A 26,324-nucleotide genomic window follows, 5' to 3' on the forward strand; every position below is an offset into this window, starting at 1 on the left:
CAGAATTTCCTGGGCTGAGCTGCCTAGGTACCGAGGTTCTGTGGTTCTTGGAGGGGTTAAAGTTGGAGCCACTGATGCATATATTTTAGGGAGGATTCATAAAAACACGACACTGGAGCCTGGGTCAATCCATTACTGGGAATGAGCAGTGACCAATAGAAAGAGAAGAAGAAGATCCAAGAAGGCTGAGGTAAGCATTCTGAAGCCCTGGCAAAGTGGAAACAATAGATCAAAAGGTGTTCACTGTGACTGGTCAGAGTAGGTTTTATTTTTTCTCATAGGAGGCTTGACAGCATACAATAAAAACAAACCGTTATAGTCACAGGGTTGTTTTGTTTTGTTTTGTTTTGCTTTTTTGTTTCGTTTCATTTTTTTCCCCCTTAACTGAGTTTGAGCAAACTTCAGACCCAGACACAGGACTCAACGGTATATTCCTGGACAGCAAGGTAAACTTTTTTTGCACTTTTAAAAACCTAAAGTTACGAATTCAAAGTTCTGATTCATCAGAGGCAGGATTACAGCTTAATAACTAAAGTAAATCCCGATTCTGAAGAAAAGAATGTGTTAATATGTCTCTATTGGAAGATGACCAGAGCAGAATTCTGTGATCGTAAAAAACTCGACAGCTTGCGGAAACAGCTCTGCACTTGTCATTTCCCTCAATTTAGTGGCACAGTGGAAAGATCAGTGTTTCATAAATGATGCTTGTTTTATTTTCTCCTGAAGAGTCAGTAAAATGTATTCTGTTTTTATTGTCAAGCAACTGAATTAAATGTACGTTGGTCAGAATGTTACTGTTCTATTTTTCCTGTGAGAACAGTTTGTTGTACCTATCACCTTGCTGGTATTCAATGGGGAGGGTTTCTATCCTTGAGATGGTCATAGACCAATAAGTGTTAACCTGTTCTTTGTTAGCAACCGTCCTGAAAAGTTGGAGGTCTATCTGTCCCTAAACATGTTCTTTGCTTTGTTGTGTTTCTTATCAACCATGGTAATGCCATAGGTGAATATATTACTTGCTTATTTGTGATATAGAGATCATAATCCAAATTCCCTGGTTGAACAACTTGATTTTGTACTTATAATATAAATTAGAAGTCTTCCCCCACACCCCAGTATAAAATTTGCTGGAGAAGTAGAGCAACAGAGAGAGAAATTAATCACACATTTCTCTTCATATCTTAAAGCCTTCCTTCACAACAAGCTGCTAAAATGTTCTTTGATCTCTCTGTTTCTTTGGTTCAAGGGCCAGCGAGCCTGGGAAATCTCATCCAGATGTTCTGCTCATTTAGGAGTAAAAGTAAAAGCATATGCTTACTTCTCAGAAACAACACAGACTCTCAATTTGAGTTATTAAAAGATCACTTTTTTTAATACTCTTTTATTCGACCATGGGTTTCAGTTAACTTTCTTGTATTCAATAGCCTGAAATGGAAAAGTACTTAGAGCTCCTAAAATTTGCTTTCCATTTCTCAGTTTTCACTGTGACTGGGTTAAAACCAGAAAGTTAGAAGTTAATGAGCTAGTGTCAGTGTTTGCAAAGTGCTTTGTGTATAGCGCCTACAAATACATGTGTACTAATAGGTAGCTGCGTATAAGTTGTTGACATGTTCACTTTCCCCCAAAGAAACAATGTTTACTGGTTATTTTGGTACACCTCATTTTCTGAAGGTCAAGATATTCAAACATCTAACAGTTATATCCCCTATCCCAGGTACTATAATGGCAACCACAATCTGTTTCATCATCTGGGTGTTATTCATAACAGATACTGTATGGACTCGAAGTGTGAGACAGGTCTATGACGTAAGTGATCAAGAGGATTGGGCTATGCATGACTTTGACTGTCCCAGGGAATGCTTCTGTCCCCCTAGTTTCCCTACCGCTTTATACTGTGAAAATCGAGGTCTCAAAGAAATCCCTCCTATTCCTTCAAGGATCTGGTATCTTTATCTTGAGAACAACTTGATAGAGACCATTCCTGAGAAGCCTTTTGAGAATGCCACCCAGCTGCGATGGATCAATCTAAACAAGAACAAAATAACCAACTATGGAATTGAAAAAGGAGCCCTGAGCCAACTGAAGAAGCTGCTTTTCTTATTTCTGGAAGATAATGAGCTGGAGGAGGTACCTTCTCCATTGCCAAGAAGTTTAGAACAACTACAACTGGCCAGAAACAAGGTGTCCAGAATTCCTCAGGGGACCTTCAGCAATCTGGAGAACCTGACTCTTCTTGACCTGCAGCACAATAAACTGCTGGACAATGCCTTTCAGAGAGACACCTTCAAGGGTCTCAAGAACCTAATGCAACTAAATATGGCCAAGAATGCCCTAAGGAATATGCCACCAAGATTACCAGCCAATACAATGCAGCTATTTCTGGACAACAATTCCATTGAAGGAATACCAGAAAATTACTTTAATGTGATTCCTAAAGTGGCCTTTCTGCGACTAAACCACAACAAACTATCAGATGCAGGGCTCCCTTCAAGTGGTTTTGATGTATCCTCAATTCTAGATCTTCAGCTGTCTCACAATCAACTCACAAAGGTCCCCCGAATCAGTGCTCATTTACAGCACCTTCATCTTGATCATAACAAAATTAAAAGTAAGTAATCATCAGGGTATGTCTTTGGCTGAAATGCTCATGGTCATTAAATCTATATTTTCTTTAAGATTAGCAACTGTGTTGGGCTTCCCCCACCACCACCCCAACTAATGTGCCCTTAGATTTCTTTTTCCAACTTTGAGTATTTTGTCTTTGTCTATTCATTCTCACACAATCTTAATGAACCAAGAAGTTCAAGCCTTCAAATTGTAAATTGAAAAGTGGACTTATTAACCTACAAAGGGTAATTATCCATTGGAGAAACCAAATGTATCTTCTTTTACTCCTAGGAGATCCCAGTATTTCTGCCTTACTGGGTAGATTTATTTAGGAAAATGTACAAAGCACAAACAACTTCGTGCATAGTAATAGGAGAAGTATGATTTAGGATGTATCAGAAAGGGATCTCAGGGGGCTCCTGGGTGGCTCAGTGGGTTAAAGCCTCTGCCTTCAGCTCAGGTCATGATCCCAGGGTCTTGGGAACGAGCCCCACATTGGGCTCTCCGCTCAGCGGGGAGCCTGCTTCCTCCTCTCTCTCTCTCTGCCTGCATCTCTGCCTACTTGTGATCTCTGTCTGTCAAATAAATAAAATCTTTAAAAAAAAAAAAGAAAGGGATCTCGGTCATAAAATCTACAGGTGCCTGAAACCACCGTAATTAAAGTCTCTGCTCTAGATTAGAGGGTTTCTCAAACTTCCAAGTGTGTAGACTGGTGACCCCACCCCAGACTTCCTGATTTAGTAAGACTGGCTGAGACTTGAGTATCTCGTTTCTAACAAGTTCCCAGGTGGTGTTGAGACTGCTGCTCTGGGGAAAAGGCATTGGAAACCAACACTGTAGTTCAACACCCTGTTCAACTGAAGTGGAAACAAGTGCTCCTGGAAGTTGGTGACTTCTTAGGACTAATGGCAATCAACAAGGTAGAATGATTGCTCCTTTCCTGAAAATAGCTTTTGATCAGGGAGAGGGAGATGAATACAAAGTGCCTTTGAGGCAGAGGTTGGTTATAGAAGGCCAAGAAGACTTGGTTATAGGAAGAAGAGGCTGGAGATGCTAAATTAAAACTCTTCAGAGTCCCTGAGACCAGGCTGCCCCTGCTGCAGAGGTGGACAGTATCCTGGTCTCACCACAGGGACACTGGAACCAACCGGAAACCTATCTTCAACCCTGAAACAAGCCCTATAGGAAGATAATCTGAGGAGACTTCTCCTCTACGGCCTTAGAAAATACATTTCTAAAGTGAGAAGCAGTCAGATAGTTTGTAGAAAAACGGCACAGATAATTGTCAGAAGGTAGTACTGCTTGGTTATTATTCATTAGCTTCCTTTAAGCAAATAATCACACGGACATCTTATTTGTAAGAATAGACTATTTTTCTAGTGGGTACTGCTCAGTTATTCAAGATTTTATTTATTTTTTCTTCTTTTCTCTCGTTTTTTTTTTCTTTTTTTGGTTTTTCTACCAGCATACTTGAGCATATAATTCAGGAATTAACAAAGAGGCTGCTGCCCCATTTTTCCATGGTGATGAGACACATTGTTTAATCCTGTAGTCAAGAGCAAAAGATGCAACAGGTCAAAAAAAAATGTTACTAGCCAAATCTGTTTCACTGACCTAGATTGTACAGCAGTCAATATTGACCTAAATATATGCATTTTTTTCTTTCCTCTGATGAAAGTTCTGTGCTTCTACAGGTGCATTCCTTATCTGGCAACAGAAGTCCCATAGACATGTGATGTGGGAAGTGACTTTAAAGGGACTCCACATAGATCCCTGCTTCTGAAACAGGGATTCCCCTTAGAAGTTGAGAAAAAAGGGTCTTTAAGAGTGAGAGAGCAAAGTTCAACACGCGGTTGGGCATCTACACCAGTCACTTATATAGGTACACAAAGTTACACACAAAAAAGTAGAACTCTGTTCTTCCTCCACTCAGGTTTTTAAAAGTTTTATAGTATTTTCTCATATATTTCTGTTCTTCAGTAGTTCTCATATATTAGCGCATACCAGGATTATCTGGATGACTCATAAAATACAGCTCACCGGCCCCAGCTTCACATTTTCTGACTCAGTAGATCTAACAGTTTAGTTCCTGGGAGGTATTGATGCTGCTGGTCCAAGGACCACACCTTGAAAACCCTAAATTAATCCTCACAAGAATCTTGGTTGGTAAGTTATTAAGAGTTTCTGAAGAAAGAAATGGAGGGTCAACTAAGTGAGGATACCTGCCCAAGGACAAAGAGTAAATATAATACAGGACCTGAGATCAGGCCTTCTTATTTTAAGTATTGTTTCCTACTAATACAGTATAATCTCAGCACATTTTACTTCAATTTCCAGAACACAAGACTTTAGAAAAATTTCTGTCAACGCAGGTAAGAATAATTTTAACAGCAACAACAAAGAGAGATTTATTTGTTTCTTAATGTAGATATCAGGCTTGGTCATTTCTATATTCCCAGAAAATAAGTGTAAAATAAGAATTTCCCTGGCTAGAATTATTGGCTCACCAGTATATCACACTGTGTCATAATAACTGTTAAAGTACTTATTTCTTTTGGCTGCATAATCTACTCTTGTTTTTAATAAAGTGATTTCCAAGAAACATACCTTTTATATGAAGAGTTCTTAGAATTTACAGGATGGTGACCTTTTCTTATGAAAAAGATGGGAATGTTCATTTCCTCTGAACAATTTAAAGAACTTTAAACCTGACAAAAAATGTTATCTATTCAAATAAGTTATTTTGTGATGTTCTCTGAGAAATATAATAATTTATGAAAATATAACTATATTTGAACACCTGCTTCTCCCATTACATTTATGCAGACATGCTTTGGTTATGGGGCATAAAGGTAACAAGGATGATAGCACATTAAAGGGACATAATCTCTCCAGGAAGCAAGGGACCCTATGTAGTAGGAAAAGGACAAGGCTGGGACTCAGCTCTGCTGTTTACTTGTTAAAATATCTTGAGTGCATTACCTTACCTGTCTGAACCCCTTGCAAATCTCAGGTAGGGAGAATAACCATATTGCTTGATAAATGCTGTGTGATGATAAGATAATAATGCAAGTGAAAGATAACTTTATATACACAAACTGCTATATATTACGAGTCATTATTTTTAGCAAGTTGAATTCATAAAATGATATAAGATCAAGCATAACAACCTCACTGTAACCATGAACTCAAAGGAAGGCCATTGCCAAAGTCAGGTAGGTCTCATCTTCTAAGGGAGGAGCTCTTTCTCAAAATAGTTTCAAATGAGACTGAAAAGCAATGTACGGATTCATGGTTGAAATCAGCTATTAGGCACACTTGTCTGGATTTTGCTATTTTAACAGGTTTTTCTCTCCTGAATACTCCTAAATTTCAGTAAAGTCTTTGATGCCAAGGGCTCTGATCCAAGACAGGTGCATGATTTCTCACATCCTAATCATCTGAAAAGGCTGATGGGATGTTTCCTGGCTTGGATCTTTGTAATTCGATTCTTGGCAAATACATCCTTTCTAATTAAATACACTTAAATACAAAGATTCAAGGTTCTTTTCTTTAAGTATTATATATGTAAACATATGATAAATGTGTTTTTTAAAAACTCATCCTACACTACTAATTGGAAATTTTGAATTTTAAGGTAATTTTTAAGCACTTTCCTTAATAATAAACTGATTTTTCCACTTACATATCCACTCATCCATCGATCCATCTACCCATGCACGTAACGTTCCTTCTATGAACCTTTGTCTCCACTACCCACCTCATTTATAGTAGTCTAAGCATGCCTTATCTCACCTGGAAGCTTAGAAAACAAATGAAGTATTCTTTTACTTTTATCTCAGCTTTCATTTTTTTTTAAGATTTTATTTATTTATTTGAGAGCCAGAGCATGCATTAACGGGGGTGGAGTGGGGCAGGGGACGCAGAGGGAACAGGTGAGGGAGAAGCCGACTCCTATCTGAGCAGGGAGCTCAATGCGGGGTCCATCCCAGGACCTTGAGATCATGACCTGAGCTGATGTCAAATGCTTACCCTACGAACCACCCAGGGGCCACTCCGTCACAGCTTTTAACAATATGTCCTTTTTCATGTTCTGTGCAAAGTATAACTGAATATGGAGTGAGAGGGCTGTATATCTGTTGCACATTTTTAGGGTTACTTTTATAAGACACATATACCTCCAACTTGACAAAAATGGCTTGTATCTCTGGCATTTTCACAGGTCAGGCTGCTAGGCCCTCTACAAGACTGTTCCATGGCTCCTTGGTCTTCTCACACCTGGTCTCTTCTCTCTAATTCATTTGTTCATGCCATCTTTGTCTCCGTAGATGTGAACGTCTCTGTAATATGTCCTCCCATACTGCCGACAGAACGAGACGTCTTCGGTTATGGACCTCACCTTCGCTACCTCCGTCTGGATGGAAATGAAATCAAACCACCAATTCCAATGGATTTAATGGACTGCTTCAGGCTCCTTCAGGCTGTCATTATTTAAACACATCTTCAACATCTAAAATTTGTTTAATGAGCTAATATTTCTGAAACGAAATTTGGTTACCATTCATAACTTTAAAACAAAAGTCACATTTCCAATTGCTCTTGGCCACCATTTTTGTTTGTGTAGCTTATGTTTTCTATTCAAAGATGCTTTCACCAATGATATGTAGCAGAGTTGGCTTTTCTTTAATTGATAAAACAGACACAGAGTTCAGATAGTTTATCAACTCAAAGATAGTTCTTTTTTGTCTCTTCCACACCTTACCAATATCAAACAATGCAGCTGCATCGTTATGCACTATAAAAGACATATTGGTTTGCATATGTTCAAAATTGCTTTATGCCAATATTATTGTAGAAGTACAGTAATCTAACAGGAGATAAGGAGATCTGAAAAAATGGGAAAAAGGAGATATTTCTTCATCATAATTAATTTCAGATTGCTAAGTAGCATTAGTAAGTATAAGTGTAACATTTAGCTAAAGAACAGATACGAAATGTATTAAATACTTCATGAAAGGAGACTTTTAGTCATTTAATACCAAATAACAGAAAAAACAGTAATGTTCAGTTTACTACTTTTTTTTATAGCTGCTGTTCTTAATACTCTTAAACAAGTCCTAAGTTTTACATTTATTATAACACATTTCTCACAGAATCTTAGTGCTTAACTTTTGAAATCCACTTGAACTGCAAATTGTTCAGCTCTTATATTTGCCAGTGGTTTTGGATTTTTTAAATAAAAAGAGTGAATGCTTTCTAACAAAATGGTAGTAAAATATTTATTTCAGGGGCAGTGAGTGAATGCTTTCTAACAAAATGGTGGTAAAATATTTATTTCAGGGGCATTATTTACAAGTTTATTAAGAACAAATTTTAATAAAAGTATTATAATCACAATAATTTCCATTTTTCTACCACAAATATATGCAAACATATTTTCTCCTTTGTTGTTCCTTCTCTTCTGATAAACATAAGAAAAATGTATGCTCTGATCATTTAACATAATACTCTTATTTCTCATTAGTCAGAAAGAAATAACCTAGGATTTCATTTAGTAACAAAGTATAGTTTACTTCAGACTTCTAATTTCTAGGATGTATCTATAAATAATAAATATTCCATAGACATTAATACATGAATTTATATATTTTCCAAACAGTATTCTGAAATATCGTATAAAATTTGACATATTTCCCTAGAAAATTGATCATATATGCCTGTGAAAAACCAGACTAAGGAAAATCTAACACGTTACTTTATACCAAGACTTCTCAGGAACTTAATATTATTCTGTGAGGTGAATTCTTAAGAAAAGAACATGACGTACAGTTTTGCCTACTTATTTTCACACAAAAACTTATGAGGGGTTAGGAGGGAAGAACCAATGAACATACTTTGAACAAAATTTTTAAAATGTTGGCTCAAGGTAAGAAATGAAATTAATTGACATTAAGAAAAGAATATTTTTAAAAGACTTCAAAACACACAAAGAAAATTATTAAATATGTCATAAAAATACAAGTAATCAGATATCATCAGGCTGGGGAACGAGAATATGTCAAAATAAATATAAGAACTTTAAATATTTGAAAATTTGCCATATGGAAAAGGGATAAAATGTATTCCAGGAGATCCAAAATGAAGAGTAGAACATACGGGTGAAATGTATGTGGAACCATATTTTAATACTAGCTAAGGAAGAATTTTCTAATAGTTGTTCAGAATCATCCAACAATGAAAGCAATTTTCTTGAGATGGAGTTACCCACCATTAGGACCGTCCAGAGAATGAATAATGGTTCAAGCGAAAGGCTATAAAAGGAATTCCTGATTTTGAAGCAAAATTGTAAAATGTTCTTCTATGACGTTTTCAACTCTAAAAATTCCCTCTCTTCCCCCTCCCACCTTCCGTCCCTCCCTCCCTCTAGTCTACCCTTCCTTCCTTACTTCTTCCTTCCTGCCTTTTTTTTCTTTATTTATTTCAGAAAATATACATTGAGAACCATATATATACCAGACTATACTACACACTGGGGTATAATAGTTTATACTATAGTTGGTAAGACACCAATTAGGTGAATAACCACAAAAATATTTAAAATTTTATCCATGATAAATGCTATTAACAGACAGCTACATGGTACAAAACAATTACTAATACTGATTTGTTATAAAGGTTCTCTAAAGAAGTAATGATTAAGGAAATTACAAAGGATGAGAAGTATTTATCACTGGTGGGAGGGAAGAATATTTCAGGCAGAATTTAGATACTAGTTTCCAGGAACAATTTAAAAGTTCTTGAAGAGTTTTAAGTCAGAAGGGATTCTGTTCTTTGAGGGTTAATATTGTGTCGTGGTAAAGAACATTAACGCTGAAGCTAAAATTACTGAGTTCAAACCCCACATTTCTGGCTATATGGTCCTGGGCAGAATCATTAAATTCTCTGTGCCTCAGTCTCTTCTCATTTATGAAATGGGGACAAGTAATAGCATCTACCTTACAGTGAGAATTAAATGAGTTAGGATATGTAAAGTCTTGAAGAATGCCATGGTATTCTTCATGGTAAGTGCTAGATGTCTGTTATTATTGTATGCAACATATAGTTACATAGATCTAGACATACATACATAGATGTGCAAGCTTCTTGGTGAAGTGAGTAAAACTGGAGGGAATTAAGGTTAGGTGGGAATAGATACACTAGGGTTGTAATCTTACAGCACAAATTAGAAAAGCAGAAGTAGCTTAGAATATAATGGCACTGCTGGGGTTGCTAGAAATGGAAAGACATGGACAAGCGTGAAAGAATTAAGTTGTAATATTATCAGGATTTGGTAGTTGATTGGGTAGATGGGGGCAAGAACAAGGAGGTGGTAAGGTTTCTGCTTGCAAAAGTGGGTACATGGCATGTGTTTTCTAAGAGGAGCGTGCTTAGAAGACCATGAATTTGATTTTAGATGTGGTTAGTTTTAAATTATTTTGATTCACCCAAAAGAAGTCATGTAAGTTATTGAGTGAGGACCAATGTTAAAAAAAGGGGTCTGGACAGGCACATAAATATATGGGTGAAATTTTCTAGATTTTGTTAATAGTTCCAAAAATTGGGGGAGAATTCTGTATTTAAATATTCATATTTGTATGAAGGAAGACTGAGTTAAGGGCAGAGGACAGATTGAGAAAATGCAGACATAATTCTAAATATTGACCAATGAAGCTAGGAAGAACAGAGTAAGCTTTCTATCACAAATTCTTTTTTTTTTAAAGATTTTATTTATTTATTTGATAAATAAATAAGAGAGAGAGAGATCACAAGTAGGCAGAGAACTAGGCAGAGAGAGAGAGGGGAAGCAGGCTCCCTGCTGAGCAGAGAGCCCTATGCGGGGCTTGATCCCAGGATCCTGAGATCGTGGCCTGAGCCGAAGGCAGAGGCTTAACCCACTGAGCCACCCAGGCGCCCCACAAATTCTTTTTTTTTTTTAAATATAGACACAAAGTTACCGTAAAGTATTTAAAATTTACAAATAATCTGCTTTTCTCTTTCCTGATGTATACATTGTGATTATTACCAATAGTTAAAAAAAAAAAAACACAAGAAAAAAACTAGGCTATAAGCTTAAGCCATTTTGAAGTTATGGAGTTATCATAATGTTCAATCTCTCATATTATGGCCCTAACTGAAACAAAACAGAACAAAACATTTTTTCTATGATCTCACCATGTAAATATGATGACTTTCATTCATAAACAAGTAAAAAAGGAGCAAAAATGAAAGAGAAGGCAGTATCCAATGATCATGAGCAGTATATTTGCAAATGATAATGTTTAAAAAAATGGGCTTAGTGGTAAGAACCCTGTAAGATTGTTTTATTTGCTGTGGTGAAAAAACAATGAATACTGTTACGCTGAAAATAAATAAAAAATTTAATTTAAAAAAAAAGGCAGTAAGGACTTGCAAGGACTATAAATGACTGAAAAAAATATCAATGCTATTAAATCAATATATCATTATGGAGGAAAATGTAGACTATTAATAAATAAAGGTTGAAAATGAAAAAAAAAAAAACAAAACAAAAAACACAGGACACCTGGGTGGCTCAGTTATTAAGCATCTGCCTTCTGCCTTCCACTCAGGTCAGGATCCCAGGGTCCTAGGATCAAACCCCGCATCAGGCTCCTTGCTCCGCGGGAAGCCTGCTTCTCCCTCATCCACTCCCCCCTGCTTGTGTTCCCTCTCTCTCACTCTCTCTCTCTGTCAAATAAATAAACAAAATCTTTAAAAATAAAAAAAAATTAAAATTAAAAAAAAATAAAAACAAAATAAGACAAAACAAAAAACCTGGACAGAACTGTGTGGTGGGAGACAATTACCAGACGGTACCTTTTATAAACTTGGTGTCAAAGAATCTAATGAATCCTCCACCCCACAAAATGATTGAATGTAAAAGTAAGTGTGTATTGATAAAGAGAGAGATGGATGTATAGATTGAGATATTTAAAATTTTCAGTGTCCTAAGAACCCTCCATTGGCCAGGAAGAGCATAAATTTTATTGGTTAAGGTTAAAATTATATGTCATATAGGAAGAATGAATTTTTTCAAAGTGAACCACAATATACCGGTGAGGAGTGTAGAGCTGTTAAACTAATACAAGGGACAAACAGAGTGGTAAAGAGTAGTTACTGAGTCTAAAGGAAAGCAAGAAGAGAATTTAAAAGGAAAAAAGACAAGTGGAATGTATGTAATAAAATAGTGCATTTGAATCCACACTTATCTATAATTACATGGTACAGGGGTTAAGAACTTGTGCTTTAGAGAGAAAAGATCAAGTTTCAAACCCAGCTTATGGCATTTACTTTTCCATTTCCTTGACCTCTGGCAAATGTTTGAAGATTTCTAAGGATTGGATGCTCATTTACGAAATAGGGAGCAATATCAACTATCTTTCACCTTTTTCTGTGAGGTAAGAGAACAGATGTGCGGTTCTTATCACCTGACATATAGGCAGTGTCCAATAACTGGTAGGTTGGCATTTTATTATTAGCAGGGGCCCCAGTACACAGAATTACCCATGTTCTCTCCAGACCATTTTGCAAAAAAGAAACTGAGAAAAATGAATGGCAACACTGATCCACGTTTGTTTACATTTTGGTGGCCTGGAAGGCTACTCAGTTATGTAGAGTTGATAGTGATGGAATGGGGCTGGAGAAGCTGGGTGGTAAAACAAATGAAATTGGGATGGGACGGATCAATCGAAGAAAAAAAGACTGCAGCCTCCATGGAATGAAGTCTAGGCTTCATATCCATACCTATATCCTGAAAGGAAAAGAGTGATCCGAGCCTGGGGGACAACAGTTTAAAATAACTTAAGTAGCCCAATGCTGAGAAAGGGGAAGACTTTGGGTGTGGGAAGGAATTGTCAGAACAAAGGAGTGAATGTCACCAAGGTCAGAGAGGCCTTGACATTGTAAGACTCTGATGCAAGTGCTTACAGAGACAGGGTTCCTGCTTTGACCACCGTTATAACACCTCTCATGATGGGATAGGCCATTATAGTTGAAAAAAGATTAGTAATTATTCTAGACTAATACATACATACGCATAGCAATTGATTATTAAAATACTAATTTAAAAGTTTTTGTGCCCTGAGCTGCCTGGGTGGCTCGGTCAAGTGTCCGGCTCTTGATTTTAGCTCGGGTCATGATCCCAGGGTTGTGGTATCGAGCTCCGTGTGGGACTCTGCACTTAGCATGGAGTCTGCTTGATATTCTGTCTCTCCCTCTGTCCCTTCCCCCACTCACTTTCTCTCTCTCTCTCTCAATAAATAAGTAAAATCTTTTAAAAAATTACCGTGCCCTATGGAGTGATATTTTGCACAATATCTGAAATATTGCATATGTTGAAGTTAATTTATGATTTACAAAAATAGTGATATCTTATTTGTCAAAAACTGTAAAATTTTTGTCAAAAACTGTAAAAAATTTTTGTCAAAAACTGTAAAAAATTTTTGTTCCTTATGCATCTGAGACAGATCTCTGAACTCCTCGCTCAGAATATTTATACACAGGGAAAAGAAGAAAAATAATATATAAGCATATTATAAAATTTAAAACTATTAAGCAAATATACCACATCATTTGCCAAATCGCAAGATTATTATCCTGAAGCTTGATTCTGTTGTTTCACCTTTGGAAAAATATCACTTACTTTGTGACATTCAGCTGAGTAAACAAAATTCAGTGTAGAAAGAGACTCATTGTCTGAGTTCTTAAAGGTTTCTGAAAACAAGTTAAAATGGTCCTGGAAGAAGATCAAAACAGTCAAATGACTAGCAGGAATGGTTTTTACAAAACCCATCTGAAAAACTATCCATAGTGTATGTTATGGTGCCAGGGTTTGTTTCCAACAGGGCAAGAGTCCTGCCACATAGTCCATTTGCTGGCTTCCTGCTTGCATGAGAAGTGACAAAACAAAGCTGTTGGTTAGTGGGAATATAGACAAAACTGTTGATCAGTGCGACTATAGACTGGGAACACCACCCAGGTTGAGAAGTTGAAAGATTGCCTTCAGAGAAATGGATATAAAGATGAAGCAAACATGTTTTCTACAGATGATTAGCAAATTTAGATCATATATCCAATCTTTATATAGTTAAGAGGAGAGGGGCAGAAAGTCACTTGAATGACTTAATAGTAACTGAAGTCTTAAAATCAAGGATGGTGAGATAGACTAGGAAGAGTGTTGAGGATGTAAAGCAAGACGTATATAAACTTGAATCCTAGGTCAGCTAAGTGAAACTGAGAAGATTACTCCAAGTCTTTGATCATCAATTCTATAATTATACCAGACAGAGAATAACATGTACTTTTCTTGAGAGCCCTTTGAGGATAAGAAGTAGTGTATTTAAAATGCCTACAATACAGTAGGTGCTCAATAAATAAAACATGATCATTAGTATTATTGGTATTATTATTTGAAGTTCTTAAACAAAGATGTGCTAAAGAGGTTTTAGGCAGTAATTTATCTGGAAGGAATATGTGATAAAAAACAAGAATTGGAAGATGTTAATGATGGGGTCTCAGGGCTTGGTATACAGTTATTTGAAAAATTTCATACTAAAATTTTTAAAAATCTAGAGGTAGAAAAAGGACCTGATAATTAATTCTTTTTTTACTCATAACATCCTAGGGACTTATAGAGGTTCCAAAATGCTAGTAATAATATTAAACCTATCTAAAAATCATTGAATGTAAATTTCTTTTTTCCAAAATTTTTCTTTAAATTCCTGTCAGTTAAAATATAGGGTAATATTGGTTTCAGGAGTAGAATTTAGTGATTCATCACATATAACGCCCAGTGCTCCACACAAGCACCCTCCTTCATTCCCATCACACATTTAGCCCATGCCCCGCCCACCTCCCTCCAACAACTCCCAGTTTGTTCTCTATAGTTAAGAGTTTCTTGTGGTTTTGAATGCAAATTTCTTTATTTTGATGGAGAGGTCCAGCATTCACCAATACCATTTTACTCTTTTTCTGGGCACAGTGAAAGATGAGACTTTCCCATCTCCTTGAAAGAAAGTGAGAATTCATGAGGCAATTCTGTAATGAGCAGAAGTGACATGCATCCTTTCCAGGCCAAAGGATTTCATTGCTGAGGTGCAATCTTCTTTTTCCATCCCACTAACGTGAGGAGGAAAAAGTCCACATGTTCTAGGTTCCAGATGGTAGTGGGTCTGCCACTCTGTCAGCAAACTGTGAAGCTGTTGGAGGGATAATATGGGGCAGAGCTGCTCCCCTAACTGGTATAGGGACAGATAGCATTTGAGAGAAAGTAATCTTTTTTTTTTTTTTTTCATATTAAGCCTGTGGTATTTGTTATTACAACATAACAGTCTATCCTTAGTAATTCATTCACATTTTACATATATTTTCAGTGATATAAATGGAAAAATTCTGAAAACGGTGTTACATAATCAGTATAATATTTGCACTTTAATTTTTAACTTCCATCTAAATGATACATGAGCTTGCTAGAAATCTAACAGCTAAGAAAAGTGACCAGCCAAAACAAGGATTTCCTGCCCCACCCTTCCCATGCCAGTCCAATTCTCTAGACACAACACTCTATATATTTAATGATTTTATTTTTCTTGTAGTTATCTTCATATTGTTAATAACATGATTTTGTCCTTCTTGATTTAGTCACTTTAAGCAACCTATACTAACTTTATTATAGATGATCATTTAGCAAAGTCATACTCCTTTCTTCTTATATTTTGGTAGCTATCTTTGTATTTATACTTCTTAGGTAATGAGCTTCTTAACTTAGGTAATAAGCTTGAATAAAAAATGTACATTTCTATTTCTGGTTTCAACAACTTTAGGAGACTATGTCAACTTTTCTCTATGTGAGATGAAGTTAATTAACATCCTAACCTTTCCTTACTTTACCATCATCTCCTGTCCGATACACTTTTATTTTCATGTCAAAGTTTCACATTTTTGTAAATAATAACTATGTTTTCTGGGCATGCTTATAAAGAGACTCTAAAAGAATTTTTTAAAGACAGTTTAGAGTAGATCTCAGTTGGTTAAGTGTCTGCTTTCGGCTCAGGTCATGATCCCAGAGTCCTGGGATCGAGTCCAACGTCAGGAATCCCTACTCAGTGAGGCATCTGTTTTTCTGCCCCTCCCCTGGCTTGTGCTCTCTCTTTCTCTCTCTCTCACTTGATCACTCTCTCTTTCTCAAATACATAAATAAATAAAACCTTCAAAAAAGAGACAGTTTTGAGTATATTAGTATGTACATTTTGTCTTTTCCTGAGTTGCAATAAGAGGCAGGCTCCTCCTTTTCTGTATCCATTCCTTAGCAAATATTGAACTTATAAATTTTATTTCTGAATCACCAGTTAATACATGTTCACCGTGTTTCTGCTACCATGCAAGGAGATGCTGGAGATGCTGAAATGTGCTATCTGCAGTTGACTTATTCTTCAATTTCTTTGCTGTAATGGATTTGGTCCTTTGTAAAATTCTGCATAATGATTTTGATAAGATTTTGAGAGGAATGTGAGACAAATATGATTAGACACATATATACAATGGAGTATTATGCCTCCATCAGAAAGGATGAATGCCCAACTTTTGTATCAACATGGACAGGACCAGAAGAGATTATGCTGAGTGAAATAAGTCAAGCAGAGAGAGTCAAGTATCATATGGTTTCACTTACTTGTGGAACATAAGGAATAACATGGAGGACATGGGAAGATGGGGAGGAGAAGGGAATTGGGGGAAATTGGAGGGGGAGATGAACCATGAGAGACTGTGGACTCTGAAAAACAAGCTGAGGGTTTTGGAGGGGCGGGGATGGGGAGTTCGGTGAGCCTGGTGGTGGGTATTATGGAGGGCATGGATTCCATGGAGCCCTGGGTTTTGTACATAAACAATGAATTTTGGAACACTGAAAAAATAAAATTAAATAAAATGAAAAAATATGATTAGACAGCATCTTCTCTGTACATCACTACTCAAAAAAAAAAAAAAAAAAGATTCACTGTCAAGTCTCTGTTTGAAATCTTCTCCTTAGAGTATGAGTATTAGTCCTGGATGAGGTAAATGTTAGAAACAGGGAGAAGTGTGTGGAAGACTATCAAGAAGTCAGGAGTTATGACTCAAAACCACAGTGGAATATTACTCAGCCATAGAAAGAATAAAATCTTGCAGTTTGCAACAACATGGGTGGATCTAGAGAATATAATGCTAAGTCAAATAAGTCAGTCAGAGAAAGACAAAGACCTTATGGTCTCACTCATATATGGAATTTAAGGGGAAAAAAGAAAAATAGACAAAGAAACAAAAGCAAGCTCTTAATTACAGAGAATAAATTGTTCGTTCCCAGAGGGGAGGTGAGTGGGATGGGTGAACTAGGTGATGGGGATTAAGAGTACATTTACCCTGATGAGCACTGAGTAATGTATAGAATTGTTGAATCACTAGATTGTACACCGGAAACTTACATAACACTGTATGTTAACTATACTGGAATTAAAAGAATAATAAAACGAAGTGGGGAACTAATGGCACAGATGCCTGGAGTAGGGTGTTGGAAAGAAGCTAGAGCAGGAAGGGGAGGGAATAATGCACAGTACCCTGGGTCACTTGACTTAGGCAGCTAAATCTCCGTGACGGTTGACTACAGTTTGGCCTGCAGATGTAGAGGTACTTTAGGAGGTCAGAACCCGAAGTGAATATTGCTCATGCTTTTGGTAAAATCGCATTGCTCCACTTGGTCTATATAAGCATCTTTGCTCACATGTGCCACTGATGGGGGCCCAAGAGACCCTTGCATGGCCTCTTTATTCACTTTCACTCCCTACATGCCTCATAGTAGCAGGATTCCTCTTCCCTCTCATCACAAGATCTTGTTATTCAGTGAAATACTGAAACTACTGTGTAGTTTCCTCTTCTTTTTGCTTTCAATTTACCTATACTTGACTACTGCTCTTTCCAAACTTAGGAGTAAATGTGCATCTTTTTAAAATATCAAAATCTATATATTCCCATGTTTGGTAAGTTTGTTTGTTTGCTAGGGCTTCCATAACAAAATACCACATCTTGGGTAGCTTAGGCAAGGAAAAAAAAAGAAATTATTTTCTAGAGGCTAGATGTCCAAGATCAGGGTGTTGGTAGATTTGGTTTCTCCTGAAGTCTCTCTCCTTGGCTTGAAGATGGCTTTCTCTCTGTCCTCACATGGTTCTTCCCTAGATACACAAAACCCTGGTGTTGCTCAGTGTGTTCAAAGTTCCTCCTTATATATATCTATTTTTTAATTTTTTTAAATTTAAAAACTTTTTTTAAAAGATTTTATTTATTTATTTGAGAGAGAGAGAGAGAGAGAGAGCACAAGCAGGGGGAGTGGCAGGCAGAGGGAGAAGCAGGCTCTCCACTGAGCAAGGAGCCTGATGTGGGACGTGTGACCTGAGCTGAGGGTAGACACTTAACTGACTAAGTCACCCAGGCATCCAAAGTTGCTCTTCTTATAAGTCATATTGGATAAGGATTCACCCTAAAAATCTCATTTTGACTTATTTGTCTCTTTGAAGATTTCACCTCCAAATATAGTCCATTCTGAAGTACTGGAAATTAGGAGTTCAACATAAAATTTGGGGGACACAATTCTGTCTGTAACAGTAGTCATCTGAAAATGCAATGTTTCTTTTTCTTAACTATTTTAAGTACTTTATTGAGTAACTGGTAAAGATACATATTAATAGATCATGTGAGTGTTTTTCCCACATTTTGTCAGACTAACCATTATTATTCACTAATCTACATAGCTAGCTATATTTGCTAAGTGCTTTTAGTGCTTAGAGGAAAATCTGATTGCATTAGTCATTGTAGCTATAAGATTGATCCAATTAAATGCAAGTTAGCCAGGAGAAGGAAAACACACCAATCAGTACTAAATTCAACCCTCGTTATCAGCACTACAAAATACATAAAGCTTTAAATATAAACTTATACAATTTCAGCTAGAAATAAGACTAATTTAGCGGAGTGTTGTCTAAAGCCAGGTCATTCCATTGGTTCAAAATGAAAGTTTCACTCTCAAAATCTAGGCAAATAAACTTTACAGAGAATGAAGCCCAGTCTAAATTTTCAGCAATTCTAAATGGCTAAGATAGTCCAACGATCTCTAAGCTAGCTGACAGAATATTTTGGTCCTAAGTAATAATTCCAAATGTTTGGGGAACGATCTCAACAGAATAAAATGAGAATTGCCACATCAAATCTTCTGTGTTTATAAAAGAAACAGCTGTGACTAAGGAGCCTGAGGGCAATGAATTAATATTCAAAGTTATCTTTCTGAAATGGAGTTACAAATTTGAACATGTTCACAGGAAAATAAAATAAGCTGACATCCATTTGAATGATCTTTACAGATGTGAAGTAAATATATACCAATCCACGTTGCAATTAAATCCACATAATTAGTTCAGGGATTTCATGCCAAAAGTATGTTGTAATTCTACTAAATTTAAATTGTGCATAGTGGTAAATGAGAATAAATATTCCCAAATGATGGCTCATTTAGCATGTTCACACACACAAGCACACACACATACACACAAACAGAATCAAACCAATGCAAATCTGGAAATAATTATATCATCTCTTTATTGGCAAGCCTAAAGGAAAAGTTCACAAGGAAACTAGTTTTACATATAATTTCTCATATTTCATGCACATAAGGAAAAATAAATGATGGCCAAAAAAAGGTTTATATGTATCTTTTGTTGCAGTCAAAAGATTGCTTGTTCGATGAAAGTATTGCAAAGACATCCAAATGTTCTTTCTTTATCTTCTTTACTAAATGATAAGTAATTTAATTCCAGATGGTACATATTACACAATATCATTCATCAAAAGTTGTGTGATTTCAAGCACATAAAACTTTTGTAAAAAAAAAGCATTGCTTTGGGGTTTCTCTTTTTCTGTTGTTTTTTTCTTTGTCTTCTCCTTTTTTTTTCCATTTGTTTTTTTCCTTTTCCTTTTTAAATTTTTTTATTTTTTTGCAAGGGGCAGTGGTATTAACTTCTGGTAATGTAATATCTAACAGTATCTTTGTAAAGCAACAACAATTCAGACATCACTAATATTCTTCTCTAAGAAAGTTAGCCTTTGCCCACCGTTCTTTTAACAAGGTTTATCAGGCTGTGCACTTTGTCTAAGAAAGTGTGAAAGGCAATGCAACATAGTCGCTAAAATTAAAAAAAAAGGGGGATAGCAAACAACCAAATCAGTCTAATTCGAAAAGAAGATAATGTGTCAAATTGTTATACATACCTATAGGAGAACTTTTTTTAAATCAGAAACTAGAAACACAAGATTTTGCCCAAGTCTCAGGTCCCAGTAGGATCAGCCTGTAAACAATCATCCCTTTGTGTAAGAGAAGATAATCTCGTTGCTGAGGTTATGGGCTGAGATTAAGAAGAAAAATACACTTAAAAAAATACTTAAGAAAAAAGATTTTATTTATTTGTTTGTTTGTTTGGGGAAAGCATGTAAGCAGGGAGAGGGGCAGAGGGAGAGAGAGAATCTCAAACAGTTGAGTGTGGAACCTGACCCAGGGCTCGATCTCAGAACCCTGAGATCATGACCTGAGTGGAAATCAAGAGGCAGATGCTTAACTGACTGAGCCACCCAGGTACCCCAAAATGACTGCTATTTTTAGTCCCAAGAGTAAATTGCTAAATATATATTGATAACATTATAAATATACAGTATCCAATGTATACTGAGCAGTAAGTGTTAGAAGTCTCAACTACACAAACAGACTAGTAAAGCTGAGGTAAATGAAAACACAAAGATGCTATTTCTCAGTCTGGGATGCAGAAAAAGAGACACTGCCCAATCCACAGAGGCAAAAGAAGTTCCGTCCACTTCCCCTTCGGGGTACCCCAGCCACAGAGAACATGCTCTCACATCCTATAGCTGGTGGCAAGTAAATAACAGACTGCATTTTTCAATCACATGATTGAATTGTTGCAAAAGTTCAGGGAACTAGAAAATAGCCAGGCTTTCGTCTTCTCATTTGTTAAATGAGAGTAATAATAGTCACTGTAGCAGTAATGGTTGATTGGCTTTCCCACGGACAAATCCCGTTTTCTATTTCTCACTTTTCTCTGGAGACAGGAACTGTTAAATACCCCCCTATTTTCCCATTAACCTCATTTCTATTATTCCTAAAGCAGATGCTGAGACAAGGATTTGAGTATACATAGTGAGGGGAAGTTATCCCACGAAAAAATTGAAGGGGGAGTGAGTTAAGAGAGCCAATGAAGGTTGTGTTAATGAGTGAGTACCATGGTGGGCAACCAGCGATCAAACACTGGGGACTCTGAGACACTTGCAGAAGACCTCTTGGGATTATCCAGTGAGGGCTAAGAAAGCTGGGGTTTTTAATATTACTACTCTCATTCTTATCAATTCCTTTTTTCATCTCTGCAAATGGGCAACTGGACATGACTGCACCAGGTATGATTGTGGAGATGTACCTATAGTTTGAAAAACATCATGCTAAAAATATGCATTTGTGTAGAATTGCAAATTTGTCCTGATGGTGAAGGAATGCACAATTTGATTAAAAAAAAAAAAAAGGCCGAGTCTTAGCTCAACCTGCCTTTGCCATTAGCTGATAACAAAATGGAAAAGTCTTTCGGTCTGGCCCTTAGAGTTTTGTTATTTGAGAAATGATGAGCTTGAAATATTGATGAAACCAACAGATTTTCCAGTTCTAAGTCCCAAGAATCTTTGATTAAATACATTTTTATTATGTTTATAGTATTTTTATTATGTTTGTAATAACTTTACCCATTTATTTGTCAGGCCCTAAAGACTTTAAATGCCACATTTGCTGTTTTTCATTAAATAAAATACAGAATGCCTTTCTGATGTCAGAAAGCCATCTGTAAAGTGAATAAATGAACATTGCTAAAACAAAATCCTTCCACAGGAGAAATCAAATTATCCGTTAAAGCAATTGGACATAGCTCTCACAAATTTTCATGATCCACCATTTAGCACAAGGGATATTACTTCAAGATTTGAAAAGAAATTAGTCAATGTTTAATTTTGAATTTTTAAGAGAATGACGCCATGTGTAAGCAATAAACTTAGAATCCCAATCAAACCAAGTCCTCAAAAAAAAAAAAAAACCCTCATGATTAAAATTGTTTCCTAAACTACCATGTTATTGATGCCAGATGTTAATCATAAAAACAGAAGATAAAGAACTGGTTCCATTTTCAACAGAAAGATGTCAACTTATGAAAACAAGGAGTCAGTGTAAGTCTGGTTAGCCAATAAGCCTTCTGTAACATATTATAACATTTTTCCATAAGCCATAGTTTATATAGTCAAGTCTTTTTTATAGGATACTATATATATGTATATATATGTTTGTTTGTTTTTTTTATAAAAGTCTTAGACTGCTGGAGGTTAGCAGTCATGTGATAAGTGCACAAAATTTTCCTTATTTTGGAAAGGGAGATTTTCCTTATTTTGTTTTATTTTTGTACAATGAGATAAGAGTTTCATCCATGATTTGTAGCTGTCTCTCCATACCCTACCTTCATCTTTTATCGTCCAAGTCCACATTTTACAGCTTTTGTAACATCTGTACTTGATTGCTACCTTAACACTACAAACTTAGTATGCTCAAAACTTTTTTTCCCTAGAAATTATTTTCTTCTGCCAATTTCCCTTTATTCAACAACGTAATCTTTTATTCAATTGTTCCTTTATTCATTTAACTTTTCTTCATTCAGATGTCTACCAGCAGGAGATATACTGGCAGGAGCTACAAGAGTGAAATACACCATCTGCTCTCTGGGGGTCTAACAGGGGGTGATCATATAGGATAGTTACCATAATGTGGAGTAGTGCTGTAATTGCTATCAGTGAAACCCAGAGCACTCTTTGACCCTGCAAATTTCCAAGATGCCTCAGATAGAACGAAGTGAATTGAATCTTGACAGTGAGTGAAATTTTCCAGTGTAGAAAGAAAGGCGGTAGTTTAGCATAAATAAATTCAAAGTGTAGCCTATCTAAACTCCAAATTCCTATTCCAAAGGGTAGAGTTCTGTTTGTCCCTTCCCCTTGTGCTATTAGTATCATATATATATATATATATATATATATATATATATATATATACACTGCATCTACATATGTTACAGTTCCCATAAAAATGAATCCAGTTCTGCCAGATACAAATACTCTTATTTTTCAATATTGACAATGTCTTCATTTAACTTTCATTTTTGAAGATTTTTTTCCTGAATATCAACTTCATGGTAGACATCCTGCCAGCACTTTAAAAATATGACTCTATTGTCATCTGACCTCCATCACTTTTGATGTCAGGTGTTTTTGGTATTGTTGCCCTCCTATAGGTAATGCATCATTCCTCTCTGCTTAACATTTTTTAATGATTTATTTCTATTTATGAGAGGTGGGGAGGGGCTGGAGGAAGGGAAAGAGACTCTCAAGCAGACTCCATGTTGAGTGCCCAGCCCACATGGGGTTCAGTCTCACAACCCTGAGATCATGACCTGAGCCCAAACCAAGAGTCAGGTGCTAAACCAACAGCCACCACCCAGGCTCCCCTCTGCTTACTTTTAAGAAGTTCTCTTTATTTCTGATTTTTGAGTTTATTCATGATGAAACTAGCTGTTTTTCTTTATGTTTTTCTTGCTTGGAGTTTGCCGAGAATCTTGGACCTGTCAGATGTTTGGAAAATTTGGGGTCATTATTCTTCCATTTTGCACTGAATTCTCTCCTTGCAAAATTTGTATGTGGGAGTTCTCACCCCCAGTGCAAACTGTATTAGGAGATAGGGCCCAGGGAGGAGATCAAGGTTAAATGAGATCATAAGAGAGGAAGCCTCACTAGGACTAGTCCTCATAAGAAGAGAAAGAGACACCAGATCTCTCCCTCCCTCTCCTCCTTCACCTTCTCTCCCTCTTCCTGTCCCTGTACCTCTCTCTCCACATCCCCACAGACAAGAGGTCATGTGGGAACATGGAGAGACATCAGCCATCTACAAGCCAGGAAGAGACGCCTTAAGAAACCAACCCAGATGGCACCTTGATTGTAGGCTTGCCTCCAGCACTGAAAGAAAATAAACTTTTATTGTTTAAGACACTCCATCTGTGGTATTGTGTTAGGGTGGCCTGCAAAAACTCATATATCTTCCAAGTATTTTTTCATTTCCCATTCTTTCTTTCATGTCCTTTATGAAATCTAATTACATGCATCTTAGACCTCCTAATACAATCTCACAGATCACTGAGAATGTACTGACTTATTGTCAAACTTTTTTCTTTCTGTTCTCTATTAAAATTGTATGTTTTCTATTTATCTACCCTCAAGCTTAGTAACCACTTATTTTGCCACATATGAAAACTTTTTTTAATATTACATATAATCTTGCAGCGCCTGGGAGGCTCAGTCTGTTGAGTCTGACTCTTGGGTTTCGGCTCAGGTCATGATCTCAAAGTCCTGGGACTGAGTTCCACATCGGGCTCCTCAAGCAGCAGGGAATCTGCTTGAGATTCTCTCTCTCCTCCTTCTCCCTGTGCCCCTCCCTGGCTCACGCTCTCTTGCTTTTTCTCAAATAAATAAATAAAACTTAAAAAAAATATATCACATATAGTCTCGCTCAGTTAAAGAATTTCCACTGGCTGGTTTCTGGATTTTCCATTTCTCTGCTGAGATCCCCTGTCTATTCATTCTAACCATTTTTCACTTGAAGTTCCCCAAGTTATCTATACATCTATACATCTCTATCTCTATATTTAATTTAAAATCCTTATATTCTAATTTCAACATTCAGAGCAATTTATGGTTGGTTTCTGTTGTTCACCTTTCTCTTGACTGTGGTTCACAATTTCATTGCAAGGCTCTACCAGTTTCTTTTTATTGCATGGTGGATAGTGTGGATGATACATTGTGGAGATTGGATTCTGTTCTCTTTTTCTGAAGATTACTGATTTTTTTTCTAGTAAGCAGTTATATCACCTTGACTCAAACTCAGAATTATGGCTCCCCTCAAGTGGGCATCAGCTGAAGTTTCTCATTTATCTCACTCTTCATGTTGCTCTTCATGGAGAACTCTGAAATCTCCACTGCACACACACAGTTCAGTAGTCAGAAAAGGATTTAGGTGCAGTTTATATAAGATTTGGGGTTCTTCTCTTAGTCATTCCTCCTTCATGGTTCTCCCTCCTTACTGTTCTCCACCCAGTGAAATTCCAGCTTGTGTATTACCTTGAGAGTGCCCTCATGTGAAAAGTTAATGTAGCTCCCCTCTTCGTGGGTCAGCTCCACCCCTTTTCTGTCTACTTTGGCCACTTTCTAGTTCTTCAGATATTTTATCGGGCATCTATAATATTGATCTGCATGAAAGTTAGTCATATATAAGCCACTCTACTGTTACAAGAATAAGTGTTTGTGAGAAAGTTTTAATAATGGCTACATAACTAGATATTGGGCATATTTGATTTTCATTTTCATTTTTTTATTCATCTTTTATAAATTACATTTTGTAAGTACTTGTTTATTTCATTCACTTTGTGAAATTTATTGGCAGACATCCCGAACTTTTTATTATATTACTGAGGCATATACCACAGAGAGTCTGGTGCCTGCCCTGACTTTGGATTCTGAGTTGTAAATTATGTAATATTACCTTATGGTATTATCAATTTAACTCAGATATCATTCTTTTATCTGAAAGCATCTGAACTAAAGAGTGTATGTTAAGTAAATGTTGACATGTTAAGATCCAGAATTTTTACATTAAATATTTACTTTGTTTATATATTGCCATCAAATAAAATCTTTCAGGTGAAAATTGCAATTTCCCTATTTCAAGTATTTCCATAACTGCCATCAGTCTATAATGGTGAAAGAGAAATATAGAAAATGTGACTATTTCATTAAAAATCTTAAAATAATTTTTTAAATCAGTGCCTTGTGGATGCAAGTAAAACAATGTTTTCAAGTTAACACCAAATAATGGGGTGCCTATTGTGAAGATACAGTGGACATGAAGAAGTATGACACTCAGGTATGCAACCAAATCTGGGCAATAATGGGAACCATAGCAGTTTCCAGCATTGCAAAGGCTGGAACTGGGTTCTCAGTAGCTCTAAGTGATTCGGTAGTAACTAGCTTTTAATGCATTTTTATAAACTTCCAAACATCTGCTTTTCGTTCTTTTCCCCAAACCAACCTATTTCCTCATAGCTTTTGCTCCTTCATTATTTGGATTTCCTTATGATTTCTCCTGCTTCTCTCTGACTTACAGATGGTCCTTATCTCTGTTTCTTTTAAGATTCAGAATTCTTTGCCTATGCATAAAGCTCCTCTGTATTAACTGATATTTTTAATTACAATTAATCACAATCCAAAGCAAATTGCCATTAACATAAAACATAATTTATTGGTGTACAGAACTGATCAATAAAGGTTTCCCATTGGATTCAGCAATGATTAATGCAGGGGTTCAAATAATATTGCTATGTCCCTTTTGCTGTCTTTCTTCATCTCTATGTCTCTGTCTCAGACCATATCGACACTACTAGTCCTAGAATTATATCATCTTAGGAATATGGTTGGAAATGAGTACATATTCTCATGGCTCTAACATAATA

The 26,324-nt window shown here is 36.4% G+C and overlaps 1 protein-coding gene across 2 annotated transcripts; it reads left to right on the plus strand.

Annotated features, from left to right (window-relative positions):
* Nucleotides 1-108: 108 nt before the first annotated feature.
* On the plus strand, nt 109-8,002 carry KERA (keratocan). 2 transcript variants are annotated; one of them, XM_080811786.1, is made up of 3 exons: nt 109-190; nt 1,715-2,608; nt 6,936-8,002. In XM_080811786.1, the coding sequence occupies exons 2-3, from the start codon at nt 1,723-1,725 to the stop codon at nt 7,100-7,102; spliced, it is 1,053 nt and encodes a 350-aa protein (XP_080667912.1). In that variant the 5' UTR covers nt 109-190; nt 1,715-1,722; the 3' UTR covers nt 7,103-8,002. The 2 variants fall into 2 exon arrangements, with proteins under 2 accessions (XP_080667912.1, XP_080667911.1); XM_080811785.1 differs by lacking the exon at nt 109-190 and adding an exon at nt 218-446.
* Nucleotides 8,003-26,324: the final 18,322 nt, after the last annotated feature.

This window comes from Martes martes (assembly GCF_963455335.1).
Source record: "Martes martes genome assembly, chromosome: 8".
NCBI classification, from domain to species: Eukaryota; Metazoa; Chordata; class Mammalia; order Carnivora; family Mustelidae; genus Martes; species Martes martes.